A 13,935-nucleotide genomic window follows, 5' to 3' on the forward strand; every position below is an offset into this window, starting at 1 on the left:
GGATTCCCCTTTTATCCATGAATTAATTGTTGGAGTAGAAAACACACAATTGTGTGACTCAAAATTGGTCCAAATTATACAAAGATCCAGCAAAAAAAAGGACATTGTACATTTCAGTTAAAATAACAACCCAATGTTTATCTCCCAGGACAAATGATCTAGCATCAGCAAACTAGCTAAATGGGAATTAATGTTTCATATGTGTTTTGAACTGTTCCCAAATTAATATAGTTGGTTCAGAGTGCATTTTGATATTTGAACCTGCGTGTCCTGATCGAGTCTGGTGGGGATAGACAAACTCAACATGCGCATGATGGCGCATGCAGACACATGCGTGGAGCCGTTTGTGTCATCATGTTTGTTTTGCCCCATAGTTGCGCATGCATGGCTTTTGTTTCTAAACAACCAACCTGTCTATAGGGAGTACATACAGTACCTTCAGAAAGTATTCTTAGCATAACAATTATTAGCATAACAAAATATATGGGGGATAATAAAAAATTCCGAGGCTAAATACAAGGAATATCGGTACCGAGTCAGTGTACTGGGTATCAAGTAGTTGGGGTGATTGATCGAGATAATATGTACTTTAAGGATTGGTTAGGTAATTGATTGAAGTACTATGTACATATAGATAGGGTGTAAAAATCTGAAAGTCCAGGTAGCCGTTTAATGAACTATTCATCAGTCTGATGGCTGTTGGGTAGACTTGGTACTCCGGTACCTCTTGCCGTGTAGTAACAGAGAGAACATACTGCAGACACTGAATAGCCCTGTGAGCATGGTGAAGTTATTAATTACACTTTGGATGGTGTATCAATACACCCAATCACTACAAAGATACAGACATCCTTCCTAACTCAGTTGCCAGAGAGGAAGGAAACCGCTCAGGGATTTCACCATGAGGCCAATGGTGACTCTAAAACAGTTACAGAGTTTAATGGCTATCATAGAAGAACACTGAAGATGGATCAACAACATTGTAGTTACTCTACGCTTGTACAGAATAAAAATATTCCAAAATATGCATCCTGTATGCAAAAAGGGAAACACTAAATGAATACTGCAAAAAATGTGGCAAAGCAATTAACTTTCTGTCCTGAATACAAAGTGTTATATTTCGGGCAAATCCAATACAACACATTACTGAGTAACACTCTCCATATTGGCTGCATCATGTTATGGGTATGCTTGTAATTGTAACGCTGTAATCTGCGAGTCGGGAAGCAAGTTCAGGGAGTGAAAACATTTAATTAATAAATGAAACAAACACGTAACACAAACTGTGCACTGACATGAAACAGGAACAGAAACAATGATGACTGGGGAAGGAACCAAAAGGAGTTGCAAATATAGGGCAGTTAATCAAGTAGGTGATGGAGTCCAGGTGAGTGTCATAATGCGCAATTATGCGTTCCGATGGTGACCGGTGTGGGCCATGACGAGCAGACTGGTGACCTAGAGGCCAGAGAGGGAGCACAAGTGACAGTAATTGTTCATGGTAAAGTTTTTCAGGATAAAAAATAAATGGAATGGAGCTAAGCACAGGCAAAATCCTAGAGGGAAACCTAGTTCAATCTGCTTTCCACTAGACACTGGGAGATGAATTCACCTTTCAGCAGATCCAAATCTACACTGGAGTTTCTTACCAAGAAGACAGAGAATGTTCCAGAGTGACCTAGTTACAGTTTTGACTTAAATCTACTTGAAAATCTATGGCAAGACATGACAATGTGTTGTTTAGCAGTGATCAATGACCAATTTGACAAACCATTTTTAAAAGAATAACAGGTAAAAAAGTATTTTCTCAGGTGTGTGATTACATATGTAGTTTAGATATGTCTGTATTTCATTTTACATACATTTGCAAACATTTCTAAAATCTTTTCACTTTGTCCCTAAGGGTTATTGTGTGTACATGGCTGAGAAAATACATCAATTTAATCAAAATAAGTCAAGGGGTATGAATACCTCCTGAAGGCACTGTATGCACTATATACAGTAGGGAATAGGGTGCCATTTGGGACACAACTTAACTGAATGATAAGTGGCCATATCTGTAGGTATTTAGGGGTTGTTGATGAGATAACAATTATTCCAGTTCACCAATCAGATTATTTTCCCCAAACGTAGTGCACTTTATAGGTAATAGTGTACCATTTGAAACACAGCCTCAGACCTCTGTCCTGACTTCCCTTCATTGATTAAATGAGTGTAGAAGTCTGGAAGTGATTGTGGGCTTGATTTGCCTGCTTCCCCCACAGGGAGATTTACACAGTTATTTGAGCAATATCTCCCATTCCCTGCATCAGCCAACACACCTGCTCGAGCGCACTGGGATTGTGTGTGTGTGTCAGGTGTTAGGGTTAAGCCAGCAGAATAGCTGCCTGTGTAGATGAAGGGGAACATAGAAAGACTGCAGAGAACACCTTAAGTCTACTGTCATCTCTTTCTCCCTGCCCCACTCCAGCTTACTCCAGACATAAAACACACACACAGAGAGAGATACACTCACACACTCACACACACACACACACACACACACACACACACACACACACGCACGCACGCACACACACACACACACACACACACACACACACACACACACACACACACACACACACACACACACACACACACACACACACACACACACACACACACACACACACACACACACACACACACACACACACACACACACACACACACACACACACACACACACAGAGAGAGAGAGATACACAGACAAACTGGGGTAGTGTCTGGCCCCATGTTGCTCTTGGACGTCAGACGCTGTGTGCCCAGCGCCTTGTCTTCTCTAAGGCCCCTCCCCCCAGACTCCTGCTAACTTCATCTGTCCTTATAGAAACATCCAGTGACTGGGAGGAAATATCTGTCTAGGAATATCTGTCTAGACTTGAATTAGAGCAGCACTATTCTTTTCAATCCCGGTCCTGGAGAGCTGCAGGGTATGCAGGCTTTTGTTCCTACCCAGCACTTACACACCTGATAATGCTAGATTTGGTTTACTCTGTTAGACACGCTCCGGGGTGAAGTTTGCCCCTAGGTACAGATCTAGGATCAGTTTACCCTCCCCCTAACCTTAACTAATAGTGGAGAAAACACAACACTGACCCAAGATCAGTGTCAAGGGGCAACTTCACCCTACACCATTAGACACAGTGCTGCCTATCCTTCCTCATGTCTGTGGACTTTTGCTCTCTGTTTGTCCGCTAGAAGACAAATAGCCACCTCATAGACATTCCTAGACCCTGAAAGCATGGTCTACACACAGCCGTGTGTGTGTGTGCTTGTGGCTAAGCGTGCATGTCCGTGTGTGTCCGTGTATGTCTGTATGTATGTGTATGTGCCTGTCTCCAGCCTATACGTATAACCCAGTGTGGATGTGTGATTCATCTCGATGAGGGAAAGCCATTAATTGGTTCGTTAAGACAGAGACATTCCTACTCTGCCTCGGTGCCTGCTTTTCCTTGGAGCAGGCTGAATGGCCATAGTGTGGTCTCCAACTCCCCGTTCACCCTAATGGACGATTAGACTGAAGCTTTTTAACATCCGCTTTGCATCCCAAATGGCATCCTATTCCCAATGTAGTGTACTAATTTTGACCAGGGCCCATAAGGCTCTGGTCGAAAGTAGTGCACTGTGTAGGGAATAGGGTGCCATTTGGGGCATTGCCCCGAACAAATGAGCTGCTACCAGTTTAGACCAATGTTATTCTACCCCCGGGGGTGAGAATGAGAAATGTAACGAAGTGGAAGTTAACACACACTGGGTGATGGGCTGCAGTTATCGTTTCTAACAAGGTGGAACAGATTTTGTAGCGTGTCCATACGGTGTAGGAAGGGGGAGGGAATGGAGTGTTACGCTGTGGTGGATTTCAGACGAGGCAGGAGTTGGTTTTGACAGAGTGAGGTGAACCGATTAGTGTGTGTGTGTGGGAGGGTGTCAGAGTGTGTGTGTGTGTGTGTGTGTGTGTGCGTGTTTGTTGTGTGAGAGAGGTTGATTTGCTTGTTTAAGCCCAGAGGGGGTCCTGAGACGGTCGTTGGCTCGATGAGATCTGATCGTTGGCAGATGAAGCGTGGTTTGGTCTGACAGGTGTGTGTGTGTGTGTGTGTGTGTGTGTGTGTGTGTGTGTCAGAGACAGGCAGCTATAATTCAGGATGAAATGTCTGTCAGTCCCGATTTGACTCCAGCCACGATCCTCCAGACTCACAAAGGTGTAACTCCTGAGCCTTCCCAAGAAACTAACAAAACACCACTGTTGTTGTAGACGTTTCTGTGTAATGGTGCTTTTCTTTGTTACAAAACAGATTTCCCTGAGGGATATTAAGCTATTCTATTATACGTGTTTGATATGGTGTATGTTATATAGCTTTCCCGTCAAAAATAAACCTTTTTATTAACCATCACACTCAAGCCCAAACCATTTCCTTGTTAACCGTTGGTTTCAATTTGTACTAACAATGTTGGTTTGTTATTTTGCTTTGTAGGAACTGTGAAGGCAAGAATATCCGCTACAGAACGTGCAGTAACATGGTAAGTCTAGTCTACGCTATGAAGCCTCAACAGACTACAACAGTCATTTCCAAAGCTTATGAATGTAACACATATAACTTGTTATTAGTCCTATTCCAGTTTATAACTGGTAATATATTGTTATAACTTTTCTATTCCAGCTTATAACTTTGCTGGTAACAGTGAGAAGCACTGGCTCAATATTGTCAGTCGCCAGTGTATTTGACAGTCATGTTCAGCACTGTGGGTGACCTCATGGTAAAATCATACGTTCCATCAATGAATAGAAGAAAACAAGCTCATATCAACATGCCTTCAGTCTATTCTCAGCAGCGGAACCACAGTCGTTCTCACAGCATTTGAATCAAAGATAGACTAGTCTGTACTGTTTCTATTACTCTATTGAGGTGGTTTGTGTCTGGAATGTATTGCAGACGAGCTATGATTTCAATCATGACCAGTGGGATGAGTTCCCAGCATAATATTTAGACCACCGCTCCCGGTGTGAAAGAGATGGATATCAACAAAGCAAGAGAGAGAGAAACACTTGACTTTATGAAGTCCCATCCATGTAGTTCAATGAGAAAGAGAGGGAGGGTGTGTCTGTGTGTGTGTGTCTGTGTGCGTGTGCGTGCGTCTGTCTGTCTGTCTGCCTGCGTGCGTCTGTGCGTCTGTGTGTGTCTGTGCGTGTGTGTGCGTGCGTGTCTGTGTGTGTGTGCGCGTAAAGCAAGGCCTAAGGAGAGACTTAGTAAAGGCTCGCTGTTGGCAAAGAGTTGGGTCTTCCACATGTACAGTGGGGCAAAAAAGTGTTTAGTCAGCCACCAATTGTGCAAGTTCTCCCACTTAAAAAGATGAGAGAGGCCTGTAATTTTCATCATCGGTACACTTCAACTATGACAGACAAAATGAGAAAAAAAAATCCTGAAAATCACATTATAGGATTTTTAATGAATTTATTTGCAAATTATGGTGGAAAATAAGTATTTGGTCAATAACAAAAGTTTATCTCAATACTTTCTTATATACCCTTTGTTGGCAATGACAGAGGTCAAACGTTTTCTGTAAGTCTTCACAAGGTTTTCACCCACTGTTGCTGGTATTTTGGCCCATTCCTCCATGCAGATCTCCTCTAGAGCAGTGATGTTTTGGGGCTGTTGCTGGGCAACACGGACTTTCAACTCCCTCCAAAGATTTTCTATGGGGTTGAGATCTGGAGACTGGCTAGGCCACTCCAGGACCTTGAAATGCTTCTTACGAAGCCACAACTTCGTTGCCCGGGAGGTGTGTTTGGGATCATTGTCATGCTGAAAGACCCAACCACGTTTCGTCTTCAATGCCCTTGCTGATGGAAGGAGGTTTTCACTCAAAATCTCACGATACATGGCCCCATTCATTCTTTCCTTTACACGGATCAGTCGTCCTGGTCCCTTTGCAGAAAAACAGCCCCAAAGCATGATGTTTCCACCCCCATGCTTCACAGTAGGTATGGTGTTCTTTGGATGCAACTCAGCATTCTTTGTCCTCCAAACACAACGAGTTGAGTTTTGACCAAAAGTTATATTTTGGTTTCATCTGACCATATGACATTCTCCCAATCTTCTTCTGGATCATCCAAATGCTCTCTAGCAAACTTCAGACGGGCCTGGACATGTAGTGGCTTAAGCAGGGGGACACGTCTGGCACTGCAGGATTTGAGTCCCTGGCGGCATAGTGTGTTACTGATGGTAGGCTTTGTTACTTTGGTCCCAGCTCTCTGCAGGTCATTCACTAGGTCCCCCCGTGTGGTTCTGGGATTTTTGCTCACCGTTCTTGTGATCATTTTGATCCCAATGGGTAAGATCTTGAGTGGAGCCCCAGATCGAGGGAGATTATCAGTGGTCTTGTATGTCTTCCATTTCCTAATAATTGCTCCCACAGTTGATTTCTTCAAACCAAGCTGCTTACCTATTGCAGATGCAATCTTCCCAGCCTGGTGCAGGTCTACAATTTTGTTTCTGGTGTTCTTTGACAGCTCTTTGGTCTTGGCCATAGTGGAGTTTGGAGTGTGACTGTTTGAGGTTGTGGACAGGTGTCTTTTTTACTGACAACAAGTTCAAACAGGTGCCATTAATACAGGCAACGAGTGGAGGACAGAGGAGCCTCTTAAAGAAGAAGTTACAGGTCTGTGAGAGCCAGAAATATTGCTTGTTTGTAGGTGACCAAATACTTATTTTCCACCATAATTTGCAAATAAATAAATTTAAAATCCTACAATGTGATTTTCTGGACATTTTTTCTCATTTTGTCTGTCATTGTTGAAGTGTACCTATGATGAAAATTACAGGCCTCTCTCATCTTTTTAAGTGGGAGAACTTGCACAATTGGTGGCTGACTAAATACTTTTTTGCCCCACTGTAAGCTGTTATCTCTTCTGTTTGTTCCCTCTGCCGAGCCATCTTATCCTTCTCTATCTTCCTTTTCTTTCCTCTCCTCCCTTCTTCCCCAGGACTGTCCCGTCGAGTCGGGAGACTTCCGAGCCCAGCAGTGCTCCGCCCACAATGACATCAGGTACCAGGGAATGGTATACGAGTGGATTCCCGTGCCCTATGAACCCTCGGCTGCGTGCGCCCTGCGGTGCCAGGCGCGGGGGAGGAGCCTAACAGTGGAGCTGGCACCTAAGGTTCTAGACGGAACACGTTGCCGGGCCGACGCCCTGGATATGTGCATCAGTGGGGTCTGTCAGGTGAGATACTGACTGATTGTTTGGATGGATATTATGAAGCACTTTTCCAGATGCTCAAAGTCAGGGCCGTCCACAGACCTTTCAGGGGGCATTTTTTTCTGCAACAAGACAAACTCATCATCACAAATTGTAAGCAAGCTAGTTACAGTATCTCCTAAAGACATGATTGACATGGGGAAAATAGGATGGGCTATCAGCTGATCATTGATGTTGGTGATCGATGTAAATCTGCTAGTTAGCTCGCTCCATTTATTTTCCTGATTGTTTGATATCTTTCTGCCTCTCTCTCTGCTGCCTATCAGCCAACCAGACGCAATATTGATGATGATGTAAGCTAAATCAAATGTTATGCTGCTGTTGAAGTACTGTTGTATTTAAACTAGGTAGATAGACAGACACTCGACCGGTGACCGTATCTCTCAACCGGGCTTGTAATCTCAGTACAGGGCAGACTGGGAATAGGGGGGGGAATTATACCACCACCCAAAATGACACTTAGGAGACTGGAAGGGCAAAGGGCATGTTCTCTACACAGGTAAGGCCCTATCTGTGCCTGATCAAAGTACGAGGGAAACTCGTATATTATTACAATATGATGATATTATAGTAATATCTTGTATAATAAGGACTGGATTTATATAGCACTTTTCCATGTGCTCATAGCACTTTAGATTGCATGGGGAGGGAAAGACACCTCATCCACCACCAATGTGTCACCCACCTGGACTGTGTCAGGGCAGCCATTGTGGTTCCAGAAAGTTAATCAGCCATGTCAATGACAGATCAGGGGACACGATGTACAATATGACACGATACAATCAAATGGCTCAAGACTGGATCACTGCTTGAAGTATTTGTTTTTTCTTTGTGGGCCACAGTAAAGACTACATGAATATTTACAAACTATTACAGTGAAAAACAGTCTGAGAACTTCTGATCTTCTGCAATATTTCTCAATAATCGTTGTTCTTGAACAATCGTACTGTATTTCCTCTTTGTGAATCCACATGGCAGCTGCTGTAGCAAAGGCTGATCTAAAACCACATGTCAGAAATAGGAAGTTCCTAAAAAATGATCTTAAACATGGAAAATATTTCTCCTCTCCATGTTGCATGTCAGAAGCTCTGGGTTCTAGTTTTAGGCTAGAAGTGATTGTTTTAGGAACCACAGACTGATGATCAATGTTGCCATATCCTCTTCTCTGGATAGGTGCTTTATTAAAACGTCTGTCTGAGGCTGTATAACTGGAGGAAGGGGAGAGAGAGAGAGAGAGAAGTAGAGAGACAGAAAACTGGAGGTGTGAGGAAGGAGGGAGAGAGAGAGAGAGAGAAGTAGAGAGATAGAGAACTGGAGGTGTGAGGAAGGAGGGAGAGAGAGAGGGAGAGGAAGTGTGACAGGAGGAGGGAGAGAGAGAATAGAAAGAGAAGTGGAGGTACGACGGGAGGAAGGAGAGAGAGAATAGAAAGAGAAGTGGAGGTACGGCAGGAGGAAGGAGAGAGAGAATAGAAAGAGAAGTGGAGGTACGATGGGAGGAAGGAGAGAGAGAATAGAAAGAGAAGTGGAGGTACGATGGGAGGAAGGAGAGAGAGAATAGAAAGAGAAGTGGAGGTACGATGGGAGGAAGGAGAGAGAGAATAGAAAGAGAAGTGGAGGTACGATGGGAGGAAGGAGAGAGAGAATAGAAAGAGAAATGGAGGTACGATGGGAGGAAGGAGAGAGAGAATAGAAAGAGAAGTGGAGGTACGATGGTAGGAAGGAGATAGAGAATAGAAAGAGAAGTGGAGGTACGATGGTAGGAAGGAGAGAGAGAATAGAAAGAGAAGTGGAGGTACGATGGTAGGAAGGAGAGAGAGAATAGAAAGAGAAGTGGAGGTACGGCAGGAGGAAGGAGAGACAGAGAGAATAGAGAGGGCGAAAGACCGAGAGAGATGCAGAAGGTACGACAGGAGGAAAGAGAGAGAGACACAGAAAGTACAGCAGGAGGAAGTAGAGAGAGACACACAGAAGGTACGACAGGAGGAAGGAGAGAGAGAGAGAGAGACACAGAAGGTACGACACTTGTTTCAGAAAGACAGATTCCCCACATCATATGCTGTAGTGCACTAGAACACAGTGCTAGACTAGGTCTGCATCCCAAATGGTACCCTATCCCCTGTATAGTACACTCCTTTTGACCAGAACCCTATGTGCTCTAGTCAAAAGCACTGCACTATATCATAGGGAATAGAGTGCTATTTGGGACCTGTAGCAGTTCTAGGCCAGAGAGGAATGCACACTGTTGTGTGTCTAGCCAAGCGGAAATTCACCTATCCACTTCATCCATTAAGGAAGTAGACCCTCTTTATGCAAATCCTTAAAAGTACACTCATACAGTGCCAGGCCATGATAACTTAACAGGGAACGAGGGACATTACTTAGTCCCACAAGGCATTAACTTGTTACTGATACTTCTCTAAGTATCCTGTATATCAGCAAGCTACAGTACGAAGCTGTCTTCATGGGACCATGACAAAGTGCTTGTTCAACCCAAATAGAACCTCCATGTTATACTACCCATAGACATTCTCAAGTGTGTGTGTGTGTGTGTGTGTGTGTGTGTGTGTGTGTGTGTGTGTGTGTGTGTGTGTGTGTGTGTGTGTGTGTGTGTGTGTGTGTGTGTGTGTGTGTGTGTGTGTGTGTGTGTGTGTGTGAGACAAGGAGCTGCGATGTCAAGATCTGTCTTTTTCTGACCATGTTCTGTGCTTGAAGTCAAATAGCTCTGCACGGTACTTCATGGATTCTGCCCTCTAAGTGGTGTGTATATAATGGGTATAAGGAGTGTTTGTGTTTACTGGGACTGCTGGCCAGGTAAGTCATATTGGGTTTGTTATGCTGGCTGCTATTCCCACAGAGTCTGGAGCACAAACTCTGTTCTTCACCATTTCAAGACAAATATGCCATCTAAATACAACATTACATATACAGACATCAGTGTTGGATACCATGTAAAACATGTGAGTTTGGTTCCCCAAACCCCACGCCTCATCCTCTAAACCAGAGGGCGAGGAAACATAACCCATTTTCAATGTGGCCCTCTGGACCTCGGTGCAAAATGAGCTTGACACACCTGCTCTAAACCAATGTCTCCCAAGCCGTTCCTCCAGACCTCCAACAGTTCCACCAGATTTCACTACTTAAAGGTTTGACGATTAGCTGACTAGTTGAATCAGGTGTGCTGGTGCTGGAATAGCACCAATATGTCGTGGCTGTGGTCCACGAGGAACCGATGACTCTGACGTTGAGCTGTGAACATTGGCATTATGTCTTATGTAGATGGTACATTCCTGTACTGGGCTAACAACAGTGACCGATCAAGACACACTGTACATTACATAGCCAGTATCACCCTTAAACATGTACTTTATGCTATTACTGTATCATCTGAAAGAGAGAACTCTTTGAGTTAGTGAAAGTGGGCTGGAAAGTGAGCTGCGTTCAGGGGATCTACGTGTTTGAGAGGGTGAGCTGTAAAGTGAGCTGCGTTCAGGTGATCTATGTGTTTGAGAGGGTGAGCTGTAAAGTGAGCTGCGTTCAGGTGATCTACGTGTTTGAGAGGGTGAGCTGGAAAGTGAGCTGCGTTCAGGTGATCAGGTGATGAGCTGACAGGTGATCTATGTGTTTGAGAGGGTGAGCTGGAAAGTTCAGGTGATCTGTGAGCTGTAAAGTGAGCTGCGTTCAGGTGATCTACGTGTTTGAGAGGGTGAGCTGTAAAGTGAGCTGCGTTCAGGTGATCTATGTGTTTGTGAGCTGTAAAGTGAGCTGAGCGTGTTTGAGAGGGTGAGCTGTAAAGTGAGCTGCGTTCAGGGATCTATGTGTTTGAGAGGGTGAGCTGTAAAGTGAGCTGCGTTCAGGTGATCTATGTGTTTGAGAGGGTGAGCTGTAAAGTGAGCTGCGTTCAGGGGATCTATGTGTTTGAGAGGGTGAGCTGTAAAGTGAGCTGCGTTCAGGGATCTACGTGTTTGAGAGGGTGAGCTGTAAAGTGAGCTGCGTTCAGGGATCTACGTGTTTGAGAGGGTGAGCTGTAAAGTGAGCTGCGTTCAGGGGATCTATGTGTTTGAGAGGGTTACGTGTTTGAGAGGGTGAGCTGTAAAGTGAGCTGCGTTCAGGTGATCTATGTGTTTGAGAGGGTGAGCTGGAAGCAGATGTTAGTTAGTAATAGTTAACTAACACATTCACTTTATTGGATTATTTTCGCACTTCTTGGGACTTGGGAGCATTTTTCATGTAGATGATACATTCTTAATTCATTGATTTATTGACTGAGTTTATTTTTGACAGTTGAAAATGAATATAAAGCCGCTTCAGTAGGAAAGAACATTACATACATTCAAATAAAGGATGAAGCATAAACACAATGAAACCTCCTGGGTTAACAACGCAGACAGAGGAATACCTACCCTTCAGCAGACAGATGAATACCTACCCATCAGCAGACAGATGAATACCTACCCTTCAGCAGACAGATGAATACCTACCCATCAGCAGACAGATGAATACCTACCCTTCAGCAGACAGATGAATACCTACCCTTCAGCAGACAGATGAATACCTACCCTTCAGCAGACAGATGAATACCTACCCTTCAGCAGACAGATGAATACCTACCCTTCAGCAGACAGAGGAATACCTACCCTTCAGCAGACCCTTCAGCAGACAGAGGAATACCTACCTACCCTTCAGCAGACAGAGGAATACCTACCCTTCAGCAGACAGGAATACCTACCCTTCAGCAGACAGATGAATACCTACCCTTCAGCAGACAGATGAATACCTACCCTTCAGCAGACAGATGAATACCTACCCTTCAGCAGACAGATGAATACCTACCCTTCAGCAGACAGATGAATACCTACCCTTCAGCAGACAGATGAATACCTACCCTTCAGACAGACAGATGAATACCTACCCTTCAGCAGACAGATGAATACCTACCCTTCAGCAGACAGATGAATACCTACCCTTCAGCAGACAGATGAATACCTACCCTTCAGCAGACAGAGACAGACAGATGAATACCTACCCTTCAGCAGACAGATGAATACCTACCCTTCAGCAGACAGATGAATACCTACCCTTCAGCAGACAGATGAATACCTACCCTTCAGCAGACACCCTTCAGCAGACAGATGAATACCTACCCTTCAGCAGACAGATGAATACCTACCCTTCAGCAGACAGATGAATACCTACCCTTCAGCAGACAGATGAATACCTACCCTTCAGCAGACAGATGAATACCTACCCTTCAGCAGACAGATGAATACCTACCCTTCAGCAGACAGATGAATACCTACCCTTCAGCAGACAGATGAATACCTACCCTTCAGCAGACAGATGAATACCTACCCTTCAGCAGACAGATGAATACCTACCCTTCAGCAGACAGATGAATACCTACCCTTCAGCAGACAGATGAATACCTACCCTTCAGCAGACAGATGAATACCTACCCTTCAGCAGACAGATGAATACCTACCCTTCAGCAGACAGATGAATACCTACCCTTCAGCAGACAGATGAATACCTACCCTTCAGCAGACAGATGAATACCTACCCTTCAGCAGACAGATGAATACCTACCCTTCAGCAGACAGATGAATACCTACCCTTCAGCAGACAGATGAATACCTACCCTTCAGCAGACAGATGAATACCTACCCTTCAGCAGACAGATGAATACCTACCCTTCAGCAGACAGATGAATACCTACCCTTCAGCAGACAGATGAATACCTACCCTTCAGCAGACAGATGAATACCTACCCTTCAGCAGACAGATGAATACAGACAGATACCTACCCTTCAGCAGACAGATGAATACCTACCCTTCAGCAGACAGATGAATACCTACCCTTAATACCTACCCTTCAGCAGACAGATGAATACCTACCCTTCAGCAGACAGATGAATACCTACCCTTCAGCAGACAGATGAATACCTACCCTTCAGCAGACAGATGAATACCTACCCTTCAGCAGACAGATGAATCACCTACCCCTTCAGCAGACAGATGAATACCTACCCTTCAGACAGACAGATGAATACCTACCCTTCAGCAGACAGATGAATACCTACCCTTCAGCAGACAGATGAATACCTACCCTTCAGCAGACAGATGAAACCTACCTACCCTTCAGCAGACAGATGAATACCTACCCTTCAGCAGACAGATGAATACCTACCCTTCAGCAGACAGATGAATACCTACCCTTCAGCAGACAGATGAATACCTACCCTTCAGCAGACAGATGAATACCTACCCTTCAGCAGACAGATGAATACCTACCCTTCAGCAGACAGATGAATACCTACCCTTCAGCAGACAGATGAATACCTACCCTTCAGCAGACAGATGAATACCTACCCTTCAGCAGACAGATGAATACCTACCCTTCAGCAGACAGATGAATACCTACCCTTCAGCAGACAGATGAATACCTACCCTTCAGCAGACAGATGAATACCTACCCTTCAGCAGACAGATGAATACCTACCCTTCAGCAGACAGATGAATACCTACCCTTCAGCAGACAGATGAATACCTACCCTTCAGCAGACAGATGAATACCTACCTTCAGCAGACAGATGAATACCTACCCTTCAGACAGATGAATACCTACCCTTCAGCAGATG

General features: G+C 44.4%; 1 protein-coding gene across 1 annotated transcript in view; it reads left to right on the forward strand.

The window, feature by feature from the left end:
- The window catches only part of adamtsl3 (ADAMTS-like 3), a gene marked incomplete at its 3' end in the record, with an annotated part of 209,578 nt that overhangs the window by 105,676 nt on the left and 89,967 nt on the right, over positions 1–13,935 (forward strand). Inside the window, 2 exon segments of the mRNA XM_042318865.1 lie at positions 4,518–4,563; positions 7,028–7,264. Of these exon segments, the coding sequence (XP_042174799.1) occupies positions 4,518–4,563; positions 7,028–7,264 (283 nt within the window).

This window comes from Oncorhynchus tshawytscha, unplaced genomic scaffold, assembly GCF_018296145.1.
Source record: "Oncorhynchus tshawytscha isolate Ot180627B unplaced genomic scaffold, Otsh_v2.0 Un_contig_8142_pilon_pilon, whole genome shotgun sequence".
Classification (NCBI taxonomy): domain Eukaryota; kingdom Metazoa; phylum Chordata; class Actinopteri; order Salmoniformes; family Salmonidae; genus Oncorhynchus; species Oncorhynchus tshawytscha.